We start from the raw sequence: 19,235 nt of genomic DNA on the forward strand, positions 1-19,235 counted from the left end.
TTAGTGAAAAGTGTCTGAACTCACAAAGTTACCACTGGCTGGGGACTGAGGCTGGAAAGAGAACATGACATCCTAACATCATAAGGAGGGTACCTGTCTGAAGGCAGGAAGCATTTGTACACTGCTCTGGTCAGCTGTCTTTCACCATACAGTGGCATCCAAGGATGCCAGCTCTCTTCCTGAGGGCCAAATCTAATACTCTGTCAAAATCTCATCAAAGGTCTCAGATGTGGAGGTGCAGCAGAGAGGGAAGGTGCATATTGAGTGTCAGGCTGCGCAAGGGACAGTAAGTCACAGCAAAAACTTTAAGCATGCTTTTGATAGCTGAGGAATAGACCAACTTGTTGGGCAACGACCATTCTCCTGCTTCTGAAAGGCTTGTGTAGCCTCTGCCCCTTGGTCTTTGACCAAGAGCTAAAAACACATTATGGGGTTGCAGTTATAAGCTGTGGATGGCTAAATTCAGCCATACTGTATCAGTGTAACTGGAAACATGTTCCACTTTGCATGTTAGGCACATCAGCTAGTACAAATTGCTACTCTCCTGGTTCAGCTCAGTGCAAACAGAGAACATCAGGAAACACCTAACAGAAAGCAAGAGGAGAATACAAAAACATTTCTCAAAATCGATTGTACAAAAAATTTTATTGTTTAAAGAAAAAAACCCCACACAACACAGTTCTCAGATTCAATTGCTGTTCTATTTTGAGTGCAAGTAAACTTCTGATTCTTGCACTTCAAAATTTCTTGAATTAGTTTAGCAGTCTGAAAGGACTCAGCTTTTTCATAACTTAAGGCACAGCACCAAAATGCTCAGCCTGACATCCAGTCAGGGTTATTCTGGGGATTAATCAGGATGCCTGATTCCCAGGTATTTTGTGCACATTGACTGATCATCTGATTACAGCAGTGCTATATATGGATAAGACTATCCATCATGTAGCTTTCCAGACAGTATTTGATGTACTCTACCTCAGGAAAATTAGTGTGCTTATTATTTCGCAGCTCAGATTCCAGTTGCTTGCAGAAGCGACCTCCATGTTCTGCAATGATTTGAAACATTTCTTGAATTCAGAAAGCATCTCGTTTTACTATCATGGTGAAATTCAAGCACATGATCATATTTTTCTCAGAATCATCAGAAAATCCTTGTAAAATAATGCTATAATTGCCCTAAAACAAGCAAGAAAAAGGAAATTAGTGCATAATGCTGCCCACTCTTGTCTATGTAGCTGCTTGGAATGGTTCTGATGATTTCTGTGAGGACTGGAGTCATCACTTCAAGCATGAGAAAGTTTTCTGACATTCCCTTTTGCTGCTTTCTACAGTTTGGGTGAACAACCCTTTTCAGAAAATACATGTATGGAAGTATGTGATTTTATTACCGTTATTTCTTTGTAGAAAATGCTGAGAAGTACCTTTGGAAATTTTGTTCTTGAACCTTTAATGTCAAACGCCGTTGCAAGTGTTTCTGTAAAACAGAGATAGTTACAATACAAATGGTTACTTAATCATAAAGCCATCAATCAAACTTCCTAAATAACTTCAAAGCAATATGGCATATCTCTTAGGAGTAGTGCCAATGCCATTTACTCTTCCACTGGTAAAGCTCTCACCTGTTTCTTCTCCCAGAGCTCTGCATATTTGTCTAAACTACATTAGAAAATAGAAATTAACCACAATGCTCCTGCAATACCTCATGCAGACCCATCCCACTGTGATAACACCCATACTTACACTAGTAGTTCAGCTGAATGATAACCAAAGAGAGATTATGTTCATTTTTAAAGAACAGAAAACATGGGCTATTTTGACCTCCTTACAGGTCTTTTTGTCCTTTAGCTTGACATCCTGCCGGAATACTCTGGATCTGAACCTGTGTGATGTTAATGTGGGTTAGCCCCTAGAACAGGATTGACTCTACTAAAAGAAAGCATTATACATGGGTGTAGAGAATCTCTTTATAAACCCATCTAGGCACTTATCTAAATAAACTGTGTTCTGGATATTAGTAATGCCCCTGGCTTTCTGCACAGTCCAGTCAAGTGTAGTCTTTCCAAGTAATTTTAGAGATGTTAACAATAGAAGTGTTATAATGAGATGAAGGCTATTGGTAATCCTAATTTATAGAGATGGAAATCGTAGTACAAGGATATTAAAACATAGAATTTGAAAATTCTCTACTTCAGTGGGATTCTGGCGCCGGATAACTGCCTGCTCTGAAGTCTGCCACCAGCCAAGCAAGGTCTTGGTTATGGAGAGAAAAAATCTGTCTGCATGGGTCTTTTAAGAAACCTGCTTAGTGGTGAAAAGGGCTGGGAGGATATGGCCCTGTTGCGGAGAACCTGCTAGGCAAGGGAAAGGCACCGTCTGTTTTACACACTCACCTCCTTTCAGCATTCCACACACTGAGTATTCATCATCAGCTCCACTGCAAATGACTTCTTTCCAGTGTAAAGCTTTGGCACCATCGTACCAGACATTGAAGACGATCTTCAAAAAGATTATGTCACTTCCTAGTTAAGACATTGCAAATAAGAAAATGGTAGCTGGTGGGGAGGAAAACCATATATGCAGACAGATAAAAACTGGTGTTCTTTGAAGTAGAGCACTTTTTAAGACTTCCCCAAAACTAGCAAAAATACATATCTTGATACTGTTATTTCCAGTAAAACAAAAAGCTGGTTTTCAACAAAACCCACCAGTCTTAAAAAACATTTAAGTGAACAATTTCAAAACCTGCTTTAAATTTCTTTGGCAAAGATAACAGAGTTCATTCAGCTCCACAGGTAACCAAATAAATACTTAGATGAGGACACTGTAGTTTTAAGCAGGTGTTGCAAACAAGCTGCGCTGAATGCTGGTAGCCGTCACAAAGATAGCTATCCAGGGAAGCAAACTTAGCCCAGCTCCAGATTTTTTACTCAGAAGGTGAAGTTTATGACACAGCCATTTCATAAGTAACTCAGGTTGCCATCTTAAAGTCGGGTTTAAATGTTGAAGCTGGGTTTTTATACACAATCCAGTACCATTTCCAGCTTCTGGAACAGGAATATTTTTAGTAGAAGTCCTGCCATACTTGGCTAGCCTAATGATATTCTCTCTCCTAAAAAAGATGTGGATCTTCCTCAGCCCAAAATAGCTTGAGGGCTTGCAAATCTTGTCTGCTTCTTCCAGACAAATGCACTTGCACCTAAACCACCTCAGGTTTGCATGTACAGTGCCAGTTAGCGTGTAGAGCTATGGTAACTGATCCAACAAGTAAAACTCATACACTTATTTCCACAGATCATCATTTCTGTCCATCACTGTAGTTTATCTATTCCATTTTTAATCACAGAAATTGATTTCCTAAATTATTTGGCATTTAGGATGGTACATCAGCTTTTTGCTTGCATTGAGGTACATCAGCTTTTTGCTTGCATTGAATTTTCTGCATTTGCAGAATATAATTGTCTAGTCAAGAGGAACTCAGGAACTCACTTGGAATCCAGGTAAGAGCAGCATTCCAGGTGGATTTGTTCATGGTGCTGCAAGGAGTCAAATTAAACATGAAAGCATGGGCTGTAGAATCTACAGGGAAAAAGTGTTTCTTATTGGTAGTGTGAATAGACTTTTGCAGGAAAACAACAAAGATATACATATATACACACTCAGAATAAACACATACACATTTTGAATAATATAAGTATTCACAGTAAGTATTAAATATGTATGTTGAAATATATTTATTTATATGCTTACAGGGCACATTTCTTGAGTAGTAAGAGAAGTCAATTATCTGGTGGATATTTGGTTGATACTTTGCATGAAAAACTGAGAGGCAGCAGTACCTTTATTCCTCTTTTGAAGCTACAGGAACATTTTATTAGTGGTAAGTGAGCATGGCCCTCTGCTGAAAATATCCCTACTTATGCTAACCATGGAATCTATATAAACTTGCTGACTACAGCTAAAAATGTTTTTAACATAGCAGCATATTTTCCAGGATAATGTAAATGAGCCTTTGAGTAGATTTGCTTTTTGGGTGACCCACCTAGCATTGTACAATGCACAGTGTCAAATGCAGTGTGATAAAGCATCATACAACCTGAATCTAATCAAATTTAGAGCCCATTAGCTGGTATTTTAAATTTTAAAAAGATCATTCGGAGGCAGCCTTTGGAAGGATTTCCTGAGAGCATTTTTGTTTGTACTATTTTGGGAAAGAAGTCTGCTCAAGTCAGTTTGCTTCTGCCCTCCTTGGTGTGCTCATGCTGACAAAGTGCCCTGCTTGCTGTGGGTCTGGCGATGGGAAGCGTGCTCCCTGTCCTAACCCAGAGAGCAAATGGGATGGCAGGGTGCTTTACAGTGAAGGGTTTTGCCATGTGTTTTGGGGATTAAAGCAGCGGCCTGCAAAGGGAAACTGTTTGGCTGTCAGTAACCAGCAGTCAGCTTCTCATCTCGGAGAGAACTACCCACCGGAAATTACAACAGGAAGAAGAAGATCAAACAAAACTCACCATGGTCAAAGGTTTGGTTTGTGAGCTTACGTATGACCGCTTTACCCTTGCTATATTTTTAACATGAGTATTGATATAAAGCAAAGTACCCAAAATAAAAATCTCCTTTTGCACCTCAGTTTATAGAGCTATTTTACAGTGATACACACCACTAATGCACAAATTTACAAAAGACATGGGCCTTTCCTTGCAAAATATTTCCACAAAAGCCCACCTTCTGGCCACTGAGTCCACATGGGCACACTAGACACAGACACCATGGATGTGCCAAGTTGTTACAAAATCAACAAAATAAAAAAAATCAGTGAACTACATAGATCCAGCAGGACACAACACAGGCACAGCAAGAAGGGACACACTCTGTTATACCAGACATGACTGATCCTCCGTCCAGACAGAATATCACATTCCCTCTTTTTTTTCAATAAAGCTTTTCATTGCAATATATTAGTTAAATCAATGTGGATAGCTTATACATTTCAGTACTTGCAAACACGTTTAAATCCCTTATCCACTAATATTTCCTGAATCAAAACATACCTGCTTTATTTGGAAGTAAACTTCTCTCATAGTTGCTGCAACAAGCATTCTGGTAATATTTATGCCTATGCAGTATAATTCTTATAATAGGCTAATTAATAACAGAAATATAACAGCTGAACTTCTTTTTATTTTTCTGTATTCATCAAAGAAACAATATGAAAGATCATATTTCCTCAGACTACAGTAAATGTTGTGCAAATGCCAGTAAGGAAAGAATAAGCTGGTTTTTACTTACCACAAAAAGTGTATGACATTTCTAGATCTGACGACGTACAAAGAAGTTCACTGACTCCAGGGGTGAATAAAATGAAAAAATATAGCCCAAACATGGTTACTTATTTTGCTCACTATTTAGCGAGCAAACTTTCTTTGAGGAAAAGAGGAACAAAAAGTCAGCACAGTCATCCTCGGTCACATGTCTTCAGGGAATTTTGTCTTTGGTTATTTTGTCAGATTATTTGCAATTTTAATGCTACTGCAGCACTATCAGTCATCATCACAATAAATTTCATGAAGAGAATGGATTTCTGGTTTTGTTGTCACATTTTCCTCAGACAACACAGCTCAAACTACGAGTGAAAAATGAAAGAGAAAACTGCGTGAAAAGGGGAAGTGAGGAGAAGTAAAATTATGATTACCAGAAGTACATAAAGGGTAAGTTTTGTTGACTCATCAGATGTAACATTTGTTAAAGCATAATTTCAAACACTCACAGAGATCCCTGTACATACTAAAGAAGAGAAAAATCCACACATTATGAAGACTAAGTCTACTCTTTTATTCATATGGTATTCAGTAACTATCACAAGTTTTCAGTATGAATTTCTTACAAAGCTCACCATGCTTTAAGAACACACCAGCACTCTGGAGGAGTGTAATTAGATGATGTATTTCCAAATGGAGATAAATGCAGGAGCTGAATGCAACTTTCTCGCTTGTTAATGAGTGGAACCACTGATGTCCTGTACAGTCAGCTACCCATCTTCAAAGCTATGTCTACCACAGTTATACTTCTTAGTGAAAGCAGTCTTAGAAATCCATAAAATTACAATTGGTAAGTCCCACATCTGCCTCCCAGCCTCTCTCTTTGACCTTATCCCATGCTCTTGCCCACAGTGTCTCCTGGTGAAGCTGCACTGAACAATTGTCCAAGAGCACAAAGCTCAAGCCCTGACTGTTGTGACAATGCAGCGCACAGGCTTGGATCCAGGCAGACACTAAACAGGAGACAGTGAACAACAAAAGCTGTCAGATTGTGACTTGGATCTTTCTGTAAGAACACAGAATCTACCTGTCACCACTGAAGCTAGGTTAGGAACCAAATTTTACCCTGGCATGTTGAAAAAGTCCAGGTTGCACATTTTGGCACTCAAGTTTGAAACACTAAACCAAAAACTCTTCAAGCACTTTTGGTATTAAATAGACACTCTTATTTCTGTCTGGTAGTGCAACACACATAGAATAACATATTTTTTCTGTATCTGCTATACCATTTCTGTGACCCAAACCTAGGTCAGCTTTTACTGCACAAACCCAGTAATACTGCTAGTCCCAACTACAGAAACAGACCCCCGAAAGTCTAATACCATATTTAAGAGAGCACAATCACCATCTGACAGGAAAAACAATTACTTTTCTGAATATAAAAAAATACAGAAACTTACTGAATATATGGAAGAATGACCTACAGAAATTATTTTCTTGGGCATTACCTTCTTGATTCGTATGTCTGCAGACTCCTCTTAGATCAGGAATTGTATTTTTTATGACAAAGAAGCAATATATACAGTAGACTGGTATTTGGTTTTGTGCTAAGCCAGAAACTCAAGAAAAATTACAACAAATATAACTTAATCGATTGTTATGACTCTCCCCACTCCCCAGTACAGTGCTAAAAGTTTTTATTCTCATAAATTCTGTGCACACCAGGGTAATATTTTACATATTATAAAGTGCAAAAGACTAAAAAATTAGTTTTCAGAACCCTGAATGTGCAATGCAAAAGATAATTTAGGACTAGTGACATTCACAAAAACATGACTGATGCGCCCAGAAGATGGGGGGAGTTCAAGACTAGTTAAGGAAGGTGAGAATTCAATTAAAAGTACCTAAAAGTGCCAACTTTAATGAGCTAATACATGTAATAATTCACAAAAATTTAGAAATTTAATATGTCTGGAGAATTCTCTTCTGTATTTCCAAATCTTTCTACAGACCACAAGAAGAGTACCATTGCTCTCACAGAGTTCAAGACTGAAAGAAACATCTAACCTTTATCTCTTAAGTGGGAATTCAGAATTACACAACTTTCCTGACAGATCTCTAGAACGCATACATCACACACAGATTTTGGCTGTTGCTTAATAGGATGCTGTGAAACATAGAGACCCTTTGTGATCATAGCAATAATACAGTTCTGTTTCAAAATGGCCAAATTTTGCTTAAAAATAGTAAGATATGTAGCGAAATTGAAATAAATTGGGTAGGATGTAATAGCTGGGAAAAAAAGAAATGGAGTGATGCAACAGCCACTAAGGAGTGATGAAGCAGCCACTAAAGAAGAGCCACCTTGTGCATGTATGGTCAAAAAAGGCTCCTTTCAACCACAAAGCCATGGCTACTGATGTGGAGTCTGATCAATTAGAAACCAAGCCAGGCTCTCTCTTCTGGCAGTCCAATAGGTGTAGCAAAAGTCACAGGTCAGTTTGAGATGGGCATGAGACGGCACTAGCTGTACCCTATTGATACATATGATTATCCAGCTGAAAGCACATCCCTCTTCAGCTAGACTTGCACCTGCTTCGCTGCACGGTGCATTGGATGACTGATGTACATAGGCAGACTGGAAAAAGAGCTGTAGATTTACAAGATTTAATATAAAAGCTCTTTTAACATGAATGAAGACAAGCTCTCTGCTGAACTCTGTGACTTTCTAGACCTGGCTCAAGAACAGGTGGGGTTTTTTCAGATACTTGATTCAGTAAATGATATAGATGAGGAATGAGTCCCCCCTGGTGGCCTAGACAGATAGACACATGGGGAAAACCTCTATTCTCTCCTGTTCCTTATTGGACAAGTCAAGACAATCACAATGCTTTTAAAAAAATCCATTTAACTAGGCTCCATTTTAAAACAATCTGGTTTGCTAATGGGAAACTAGGAACAATAAGTGCTACTGGTATCAAGGCTAAAGTTTCACTTCTGACCATGATTATAAAGTCTACAACCTTGACCATTGTGTCTGGTCAAATTGTCCTTAAATCAAAACAACCTCAATAACTTTAAAACCTTTTCAACAAATTCAATTTTAGATGCTGTGGCTTTTGATGCCTGCATGGATTGCCATTCATAGAAGTAACCTCTTGTGATGCTCACTGAAGCCCAGACTAGTGGACTAGAGCTGTGAGGAGTCTCCTCTTTCCCTTTCATTATGAAGGTCACTGGTGAAGAAGGATATAAAGGTCTATATATTTTACTTTTACTAAATAACCTTTCTTTACTATAATCTTTTCGTTACATATCCTGATACAGAAGGAAGATGAAAAAGAGAGAAAGAGAAGTGGAAAGAGCTGCACAGTAGTGTTACTTCACTAGAGTTTTGTGACAATTTACTTCATTCATTTTCATTTATTTTTAAACCCTTTGCAACTGTATTTAGTAGGGACCAACTTATATTCCCTTAACAGTACATGAAACAAATCCAAGCCTAGAGAATTTAGGACTTCATACCTATGACTTTTCACTGTGTCTACAACCGACATCCTGAGAGTAAAATTTTAACTTCAAGCCTCCTCACCAACTTGTGGCTAAAATCCTTCAACTAATTAATGATATTTTTATCTTCTTTCTCAAGATATCTAAAAAGTGCTTAACTTGTGATTGTTTTTCAAAATAATCACTTCGTAATTGGGTTGTTGGCTGCAGATAAGTACTTTGACCAGATAAGCACTTATAAGTCACAGAAATCTCCCTCTGGACAGATTTATAATACACATTATCATAATATCCCATCACAGAAAAATAAATAACAGGATACCAGTACAGCAGAAGGAAGTACTCCATTTCAAAGTGTTAGACAGAATTAAAAATTATGCCCTAGGTCTTGGCATGTACCAAAACCTCTTGTTAATGGAAAACTCTTTTAAGATGTTAGACACATTTTTTTAATAAAGAGGCAATAATAATTCAATTTTCCTTGCAGGACCACTTGCAACAGTTTTTGAAGTAGATCTTTGTGCAGCTGAAGGCAGGCATGTTTATTACTTCTGATCCTGGGTTTAGAGTTGCTGCTGAAGACACTCCAGTATAAAGGGGTAAGGCATAAGGCATGTGTTCACAAAACAGAAACATGCACAGCAATCAACATGAAGAATAGAAAACTGTAGCAGTTCATGGATAAATCTCTCTTATCAAATCCTTTCATTCCATCTTTGACAATGTTTATAGTGGAAGTAGAAAGTCGTGCCCAGGAGTACTGGAAAGCAGCAGAGGAGTCAGCTCCTCTACACACAGCTGATGAAGTGCCTGAGAGTGCCAGGGAAATCCAGCCCAAGAGCAGTGCATCAGCACATTGCCAGTGGTGAGCTGGTAGCATTTGAGTATGAAACCAAATAGCTGTGGAAAGAAAAAGTGATGTGCATTATTCTGAACATATTTTTAAATGCTGTTTGCACTTTGGCTTAGTGGTTTGATTTGAATATATCCCATTAAACCACTGGAAACTATTAAAGTGAAGCAAATATACCAGGTGGTATCCTGCGGAAATAATTACGTTGGAAATATTTCTGCCTGTTGCCAGTAGGCTTACAGTTTATTCTTTCCAAGACACATTTAGGATTAAAGCTTATAGTTATATCCTAAAGTACACATTAAACCATTAAAGCTGTCATAAAGAGAAAGCAGAGGGGGAAGGGAGACAAAAGGGTTCTGTCCTACCTGAGGCTGTCAGAAAGCACACCACAGCAATACTGTCCACCCTGGTATTCCAGAAATGGAGACAGCTGGACATGTTTTGCAGCCATTTGCTCTTGTTCTCTGTTCTTCCCTGCTTAAAATAGCTGCTTGCTGAGGTCTGTATAGCTGTGGGATAATCTGTTATAGTGGCTCCAACCCCTAGCCAGCACACTTGTCCCATTTCTCAGGGGGGCTGCCGCAGGTCATGTTGTACATGAGAGCATGAAGAAATCTATGGTATGACCACAGAACTCCAAAGCAACCAAATTGCAGCAGCTTACCAAGTTTCCACCTATTAAATTATACTGAGCAACTGTAACAATTCACGTGTGCTCTTAATTTTTACAGCACAAACAGAATTTCAGGAAGTTTCCATCACCTAAGTTAGGCCCTCCCAGTACCATGCAAATATCTACAGATTTTCTTCATCTTTGCAAGTGTGATGATTTTGGGTTGTAATAAAGCAAACTCCAGTGACATTAGTTACCTTTTAATTCTAGAGAGTATGGTTAAGAGTGTGAAGTACCTCAGAGCTTTGAAGATTTCTCTTTGAAGTATCAAAAGGGGATAATTTTCTCATCAGACATTTTTACATTTGCAACGAAAGGCTGAGGGTTGTGGGATAATTTAATTTAAAAAATAACATTAAAGAATGGCAAGAAGCATCGTACTTCCTAATTAAGAACTGAGAGAGATTAATGAATAATATTGTGGACAAAGTCAAAAACTTGAGAAAAATGGAGAGAGACACTGGCAAGGATATAGCCCGTACTCAAAGGCTAAAAATTAAAATTCACAAGTATCCTGTCTGTTTCCCTAGGAAAAAAAGTCATCTATAACCTTTTGTAGAAGCTTTTTAAGGCAGGAAAGGGAAGGAAACATATGTCTAGGAAAGAAGCTTGAGTCATTTTATACATTCCTGTCCTTCACAGCAGATTAAGTGGAACTGGTACCAGGGTAAGATGGTACTGGAAAGGCTGCAGGAGCTGGCAGCCTTCATAGTAGGTGTAGCCTTGCAAATAAGATAGCTTGTAAATCAGATATTTTAGAAGACTGGACTTCTGCATCAGTATTTCCTTCAGAATCTCCAAGCACTGAGCACATTCTCTAGGTCTTATAAATTAATTGTTCCTTCCACATTGTACACAAGTTATCTACACCCAAAGAAACAACAGCATCTTCCAGGGATGACAGTGTTAGCAGGCAGTAATACTTCTGCAATTAGAACTATTTTTCACCAAGGATATAAATTGCGGGGAAAAAAAAAAAAAAGAATACAATAGTTCACAAAATTAATAAGATTGTGAAGGATGTGGAGGTAACATAACCAAGCTTTGGGAATTACTTGACAACATTTATTGAAACACTCACACTACAGTGACTTCTCTTGCAGTATTTGTTAGTACCAAGAGAGCATGTTTTGGTTTATGCACATTTCCTGGCTTAGAAGGACACCAAGCACTGCAGTCTCCCACTTGGAAATACACTCCGTGCACTATGAAATATCTGCATTAAGACAAACTGTTCAGAACTCAAAGTAAACCAGAAATGCATCTGGAGGTCTTTTTGAGTTACACTTCCATTCCTTTATTTTGTTTCTAACATGAAGAACAAACTACAGTTGTTTGAATACTACAATTTTGGGTCCTTCTCTTGCAAACTCTTACGTACTCTTCTTTCTGTACTTGGCATTTAAAGATGAAGTTAACTTTATCCACAAGCACAAAAAGGAGAGTAAACACATCAGACATGGAAAGATTATTTGTAATTAGGTGTAAACCATGATTTCAATAAGGACAAGGAGTACAACTAAGTGGTCAGAAGCGCCCTCATGTCTTCAATATGATTTACAGAGTTTTTTGTTATATATTACTGTTACCTAAGGAGTGATACTGGCTTAACGGAGCTAGAGCAGGCTTTTAAAATTATACCTGTTCCAGACCAAAGGAACTGCCTCAAAAATATCTGGATGGGATGATTTGCTTTTTAATTACTCAGCAAGTACACTGAGAGCAGTTTCAACAGTCAGGAAAACAACATTTAAAAACACTAATGGCTTAATATGATCTATAGTATCATCCTATGATGGGAACCTGCAGTAATAGTCTTGGAAGACATTTAGACTTTTAAATACATTTTTTCAGCTAGAACTTAGGAAACATCTGGAAGGGTAGCAATAATTATTTTCTTTTTATTTGCAATATCAGGATGATTTAATTAGTAGCACGATTTAGTTATTAAAAAGGGCACTTCTAATACAAAAGGATTAATTTGAATTTTGCTGCATTTTTTTTTTAATTCATTCATTTTTAAGCCTCAAAATATTATGCCCTTCATTATTTGAAAAAAGGTAACTGTCAGTTTATGTGACAAACTTCTCCTTGGACTAAAAATATTTAAATCCAATTTCTGCATACTCAGACTGCAGAACTAACAAGTCTAGTCACACAAAAAAGACCTAATCCTCTTTTTACTTGAGTTAAAGGTGGCTTTCTTCGCAGTGCTTAAATCAAGAGGTATGTTTTTAAAGGCACAAGTCATAAACAGCACTCTACAGGAGATTCCCTTCTGCTTCCTCACCTTACATGTTAACAGAATCCATTTTAACAACCAGCTGCTAGTATTTTCTTAAAGTCAGTTCAGATACAGCACCTCTTTACGATGACATCTTCACAGAGCAAATCTTATGCTAAGGTGCTTTCCCCCCCAACAAGAAGAAAGGCTTCTAGCTCTCGACCTCTGGGGTCAGGGCTGCTCAGAATGGGGCTCTAGATCAAGAAACCATTGAGAAGCTGTGAGTAGCTAGAGATTATGACAACGCAGCCATTCTCCCTGTCTTCTCCAGAGGCCTGCAGACTGAGGCTGTAGCAGAAACCAGCAACAATATGTCTGCTTTCTGAAGACTCCTCCTGCCTAGCAGTGCTCTCACAAAGCAAAGTGAAATTCATTTCCACCCCCTTTGTACCACCAGCAGCACTGATGAAACAGCCTGATCTTTTTGGATTAAGGATAATTACTCATTAAAGCTTAAAAGCTTAACTATGCACTTGACAGGTAATGAGCACTGCTGATTCTTCTTAAAGGAACTGTTCTCTTTGCAATGGAGATGGTGAGACTGCTGCATAGCCCATGTGTTTTACAGTTATCCTGGATAGTTAACAATAAAAACAAGCCAAGAACAAAGAAGCACGAGACAGATCTAAGGTTTCTTTTTTTTCCTTTTCTTTTACTATGTTTTGTGTCGTTAACTCTGAAGAAACCTTCACATCATTTTTAAGTTTAAAAAAATGTTTTGGGTTTTTTTTATACATTCAAAAAATGCATTGGGGAAACTCTAGCTATCTGACACTTAAGAAATAGTAAGAGAATTTTACATTCTTTCCCATTTATAGCATGGCACCGCGAACAATGATAATGATGTTCATTATCTTCGAATTATTTCTTTTCATTGGCTTCATTTTCTTCCTCTAAGTTAAAATAAAAGGATTTGTCATAGCCCATGAGATGGTTAAAATCCTGAGGATCTGGGAAAAGTGTAGGATTCACAAGCATTGATTTTGTTTTAGCATAAAATGTTGTAAACATCTTGGTGATGTCTGGAATCTTTACATCTTTCTGATGGAAAACAGTTGCTTTTTCTGCCAAGATTGCATTGTATGTAATGGCTGTGTATGTGTCCATTTCATCTTTATAATAGAGTCGAATCACATAGCCTTTTGTAAGGACATGCAAAGTAACTGGAGTTACAAATGTAAAAAACCCGATCACCCCATAAAAAGCAGCTTGGATAAACAGACTTTCAAATCCAATACCAGTTTTGAACATGAGGTAGGGCATCATGAATAGGTTGAATATGCTGGTGGAGTAAGAGAAAAACTTCACACCTACATAAAACAAAACAAAAAGAAAATGAAAGTTAATACTTATGAGTAACGTTTTCTCTATAATTACATATGTTCTGCCATTGGGTACTGATTGCATTACTTGAATCACTGCAGTTACTGAAAATCCAGGTCCCTTTTTTTAAGCTCACAAAGAAGCCATTGGAAGTTCAATCCTGTCTTCTTGTCACTGTTCTGGTTCATTTTTATGCACATGCTGGGTTTATAAAGCTGGTAACTGGCTCTATTTCTATGATGAACTCAGCTACTAGCACATATTATGCATACCTATTAGAGGTTTACTTCACAAACAGGAAACTGATTTCAAAAGAAACTTGATCCAGTCATGGACAGTCATAATGGTAAACATCACAAACACGACTGAGATTTTCTCTCCTCACCAGTAACCAATGTTGACACTTAGTGTGCATTACAAAGAAGCGTGCCTGGTCTCCCACCATGCACAACCTGGAAACTCTATGTTAGTCAATATTAACAGGTACTCCACAGTCATCTTGCATGCAGCCTAAATGGCAGGAACCAGTATTGTGGATAACCCATGGTCCTTAAGCCACCATGAGAACCAGTAGTCTAAAACACTCTGGTTATTAAGTGTGTTAAGGCATACTTCCTTACTTAAGGTACATTTCAAAAATACGTATCAGAAAACATCCAGCACGTTACTTTTCACTAAGGCTTTATAACATTAACTGGTCAAAGAAAGATAACAAAGTCTCATCACAGGTAGTGAATTTTATCACAGTATCTGTCTACTTCAGAAATACTTCAGTAACATTTGAAAACATACGGAATGCAAACAGCAGTTACAGCTAGTCTTTGTTTGCTACTGGGCTGGGTAACACACTCCAAAAGCTGCAAGGGAAACATAAAGAAGCTGCAGAGTTACAGAGGTGCACAGTATCTACAGAACACCCTGCACACCCACGTGCAGAAGCAGAAACCAAGCACCACCACCACAATTTTTGCTGTACAGAGGATCCAGGTTTTAACAGGGTTGGAAAAGAGAACACTCACTTTTACAATGTTTGATTTTAAAGTTATCAAACACTGTTAAATAATAATTTTTTTTTTTTTAAAGGCAATACAAATAATTTCAAGTCACATACCTAACACTGCCTTTGCTAAATTTCCTTTATAAACTAATCTTCCGTGTTCTGGGTGATCATGAGGGGTGGATGTGCTGAGGCTGCGAACAGCCAGTCCTTGAAGAGATGTAACCTGAAAGATGAAAGCAGGCCATGGCCAAACAACATTAGCACCAATCTGGACTTTATAATATATATGTATATAGTACACTAGGTTTCTCCTAGCCTTGAACCTACTCCAAGCATCTTAAATTAGGAATTAAAGTTACGTCATACTACAAATCACACCACAAAGTCGAACTAATATATTTCTTGACTGCTTTCGTAATGCTCCATGTAGATATCCCAAGAAAGCATTTAATACTTGCAAGCCCACTGACGAACACTCTGCTTGCCATTATTTCACATACGGCTCTGCACCGGGACACTGGCAGGGCCCACGCCTGCCAGGCCTCCGTCTGACCTCAAATAGCCCTGAAGGGGACCTAAGTTCCCCATTTTCCGGACGGAAAAAAACCGCGATCCCACGACTGCCGCTCTGCCCCCGGTCAGCTCCTCCCGGGGAGGGAAGCGGGGCCGCGTCCCCGTACCACCACCTGCTACACAACCTGCTGGGTCCCCGCGGAGGTGGGCAGGGCCGCCCGGTGGCGGAGAGCGGCGGGGAGCTCGGGGTGAGCAGCGCCCCTCAGCCAGGCGGCGGCGGCAGCAGCGGAGGCCGGGACGACGGCACGCCGACAGCCCGCAGCCCGCAGCAACAGCATCGTGTCGGGCCGCGTCCCGCCGCAGGCGGGTAGAGGATAGCAGCACGCCGAGCGGTGCACCAGCAGCAGTCCCTCGCCGCCACGCAAGCCCGCGCTTTGGTTCCGCCGGCAGGAGCGGTCTGGCCGACTCCACCGCGCCCCCACCAGGCTGCTTGCGGCCGCCTCCGCCTGACGCTAGAACACGGCGGTCCCGAGGGTGGTCTGGGACTGTTAGACGGGACCCAAGGGTGCCACTGGCACTGCATTCGTGGGGACAGCAGAGCGGGGCGAGCTGAGGGCCTACGCCCTCGGGTTAGGACCCGCGCCCGGTGAGTCAGACTGCGCCCGGCCTCGCTGACCACGGCTGCCGCTAACCCCGAAGCAGGAGCCGCCCCCCGGGCGGCACCATCTCAGCACCTCCCCCTTCCACTCCTAACAGGGCAAATCGGAACCTATTTCCCCCGGAACTACGCGCCCCAGCACACACTGTTCTCGCCGTACGGCATGCCGGGAGCCTGGCGCTGCACGCCTCCCAAGGCAAAGGCAAGGCACGGCACCGGGGGGCGCTCGCCCCGAGCCGGAAGTGACCTGTGACCTGGCCGGAAGTTCTTGTGAGGCAACTGGTCCGGTACGGCGGGGCCCTGCGAGTGGGGCGGAGGTAGTGGTGCTGGCGGGTGAGTGGCTGTGGGGGCTCCACCGCTGTTCGGGGGCCGAGGAGGGCGGGGAGCCCCGGGGCCTGCCCCTCGAAGGGCAGTGGGCCTTGTCCACTGCGCCGCGATCGCTCCGCTGCCTGAGGCGAGCGGAAGCCGGGCCGCGGAACGGGAGGCTTGGAGCGGCCGGAGGTGCATGGAGGGGCGCGGTGCCAGGCTGGGGGTCCCCGCCGGGGCAGTGGTGAAGGGCGCGTTTCTCTGCGGGAGAGAAGCGGCCTCCTTGAAATCCAGGCGCCGCTGGGATAGGGGCTTTCCGGAACCATGTTTTAATTAAGTATCGCTCTTAAACTTTTTCCGCTACAAATGACGCCCACCCTCTTCCCACGCCAGGCCCTAGAGAGTGGGGAAAAGCTAAGGCCAAAAGCATTTAAGATGCACCCGCAGAGGTTGTTACACCAAGGTGAGAAGTGCCAGTTAAAGTGCTTTAGCTGTAATGGTCGATGAATATAAGCAAAGCAAGGTTGACAGAAAAGAGTGATACACTTACATGTAGTAAGAAAAATAAGGTTCTTAGTGCCATGCGTTCCTCAGAAAAAGATTCTGCTTTAATATAAAGAAACCTAAGCATTGGTAAGTTATCGATGGCTTCAGACATTTGGACAAAAAGGTGATGGTGATGCTAGTGGTTAACTTTGATGTCCAGTTTAATCTCAATTTGTGCGCAGGAGCTTAAAGATGTGTATTTAGTACTGTAGCTTATGAGCTAAGCTTGGTAGGGCAGTTTAGATAGTCACAGGCCACTGGTTTACTTGGGCTTGCTGAAGATCACTTGCAAAAGTTCACTTTGGAAGAAAGCCAGAAAAACATAGATAGGCAGGTGAGGGACCTTTGAGATAAGATGTGTGTTTGTACACACATTTCTGCATAATTCCTGATGTGCTCCAATTTCCTGTTTTTGCTATACATATATGTATATAGTGGCCAAAAAAATATTGTTGGGAGAGAAATAACATTTATTAAGTGAAGAGTGAACTTACAAGTGGAGTAAGTGTTAACTACTTTTTTTTATGATACATTGGCTATCATCTTTGCACACGTAGTGCACACCATACACCTTGAGATCAGCCTTTTAATGTACTTAAATTTTGTCAATAATGGGCATTTCCCATTAACATTGGGAGCTTTGAGATATTCTTTAGAAACTTCCAGCACTTCAGCGTTTATTTTTTTTGTTGTGGCAAAGTCATTTGGGATTTCTGATGTTTTGTTTTTTTTTTTATACTAGAGTAGGGGATTAACAGATTTGGGTAGTTTCACGTAGTCTTAATGTGAAGACTTAATATTGGTACCACGAGGAGGTCCAGTGGATTTTCTGAGGTTTCTTCTATCTCCCAACCTCATATTTCTTTTCCCAGTACGTTTGTGTTCATGCTTCCCTAACCCTTACGCTTTGGGGAGAAATTAATACCTTTTAAAAGTATACTTAGCTTCAGGTGTTTGACTGTGTTTTTGCAATTCTCAGTGTATATTATAAGAAACCCCTAAGTTTTGTCATAGAAGTGTGAGTTTTGTCAGATGGAAATAAAGTAATTCTGATGTATTTTGACAAGTTCTCTTGCACCTAGAAAGGTTCAGAACTTAAATTATCTTCAACATGGTGTGGCTTGCATAACAGTAGTCTTTGATGAATGCCTATGACATTTTGCAATCTGCTAGCAGCTGTTTTTATCCCTAATGGCCAGAGCTGTACAGTACAGAGCTTTTATTGTATGTTGGGACATACAATAACACCCCGCTGCCTTTTCTTTTTCCCTTAAAATTTTATTGGGAGTTACTTAAAAAGAAAGTTTCCATGGGCAGAAGAAGAACATCTTACGTGAGATCTTTCATACTCCCTATGTGGTGTCTGCCTCACCTCCTGTTTATCTTAACTGGCACTCACCCGTAGTATACTGTCTGGTCACATTTCACTGTGCTTCTGAATGTTTGAATTTTAGTGCCTGTGAGCATGGAGTAATGAATCAGCTGATGTGTAAATCACACCGTACAGGTTTTCTTTCACGGGATCACAGAATCCCAAGGGTTGGAAGGGACCTCAAAAAATCATCTAGTCCAACCCCCCTGCAAGAGCAGGGTAACCTAGAGTACATCACACAGGAACTTGTCCAGGTGGGCCTTGAATATCTCCAATATAGGAGACTCCACAGCCCCCCGGGCAACCTGTTCCAGTGTTTTCTAAGTACACTACAATCCTCATTTACATTAATTTTATTTTATGTGTGGTGAACAATGAGTACTGAACTGGAGAGCAGTATTTTTAAACAAGTTAGTGTACAGGATCAAGAATAGGACTAGAATTTAGGTTTGAAGAGTAGGAGGCTTCTCTTTTTAACACACAACAGCGCTTGTTTGCTGATGAACTCTTACAGATATACAAATGACACACAGAAAATGTCACATTTGGCTTCTAAACTGATCTAGGAATTGTGAAGACATTTATGTCATTTGCCCATATTTTCCAAAAATTAACAGTGTAGGATACAGAAATGTCGCTAGCTGAAGCAGACAGAGGCTGTGTGTGCACTGCCCAGCTAATGAATTGGAAGCCATTTGCGTTTCTTTCGACCAGAATCTGAGTTTTTTAAGAGTTTTCTGTGGGGTCAAAGAATTTGAGTGCTTGAAATGTTTGCATAGATTTAGTTTACTTGTGCTAAGCAGAATAAAGCAGTGGCATTCAGGAATCTGTGCAGTGGTTGCATGTGTTGCAAGTTAAATTAGTGTATGCCCTTCATAACGTAAGTGTATGTCTATTCCAGACTCATCGACATACATACAGGATGTACAAGGAAATTATAATTCT

General features: G+C 40.3%; 2 protein-coding genes across 2 annotated transcripts; both read right to left on the bottom strand.

Annotated features, from left to right (window-relative positions):
- Positions 1 to 626: 626 nt before the first annotated feature.
- On the bottom strand, positions 627 to 8,105 carry LY96 (lymphocyte antigen 96). The gene is made up of 5 exons (XM_061448275.1): positions 5,281 to 8,105; positions 3,484 to 3,573; positions 2,388 to 2,516; positions 1,419 to 1,471; positions 627 to 1,173 (listed from the first exon to the last, which is right to left on the bottom strand). The coding sequence occupies exons 1-5, from the start codon at positions 5,372 to 5,374 to the stop codon at positions 1,072 to 1,074; spliced, it is 468 nt and encodes a 155-aa protein (XP_061304259.1). The 5' UTR covers positions 5,375 to 8,105; the 3' UTR covers positions 627 to 1,071.
- Positions 8,106 to 11,559: 3,454 nt separating this feature from the next.
- On the bottom strand, positions 11,560 to 15,903 carry TMEM70 (transmembrane protein 70). The gene is made up of 3 exons (XM_061448274.1): positions 15,594 to 15,903; positions 15,007 to 15,118; positions 11,560 to 13,882 (listed from the first exon to the last, which is right to left on the bottom strand). The coding sequence occupies exons 1-3, from the start codon at positions 15,744 to 15,746 to the stop codon at positions 13,434 to 13,436; spliced, it is 714 nt and encodes a 237-aa protein (XP_061304258.1). The 5' UTR covers positions 15,747 to 15,903; the 3' UTR covers positions 11,560 to 13,433.
- Positions 15,904 to 19,235: the final 3,332 nt, after the last annotated feature.

Source organism: Pezoporus flaviventris, unplaced genomic scaffold, assembly GCF_033815535.1.
Source record: "Pezoporus flaviventris isolate CSIRO_AGI_PZ_B2104156 unplaced genomic scaffold, CSIRO_AGI_Pfla_v1 ptg000007l, whole genome shotgun sequence".
Lineage (NCBI taxonomy): Eukaryota > Metazoa > Chordata > Aves > Psittaciformes > Psittacidae > Pezoporus > Pezoporus flaviventris.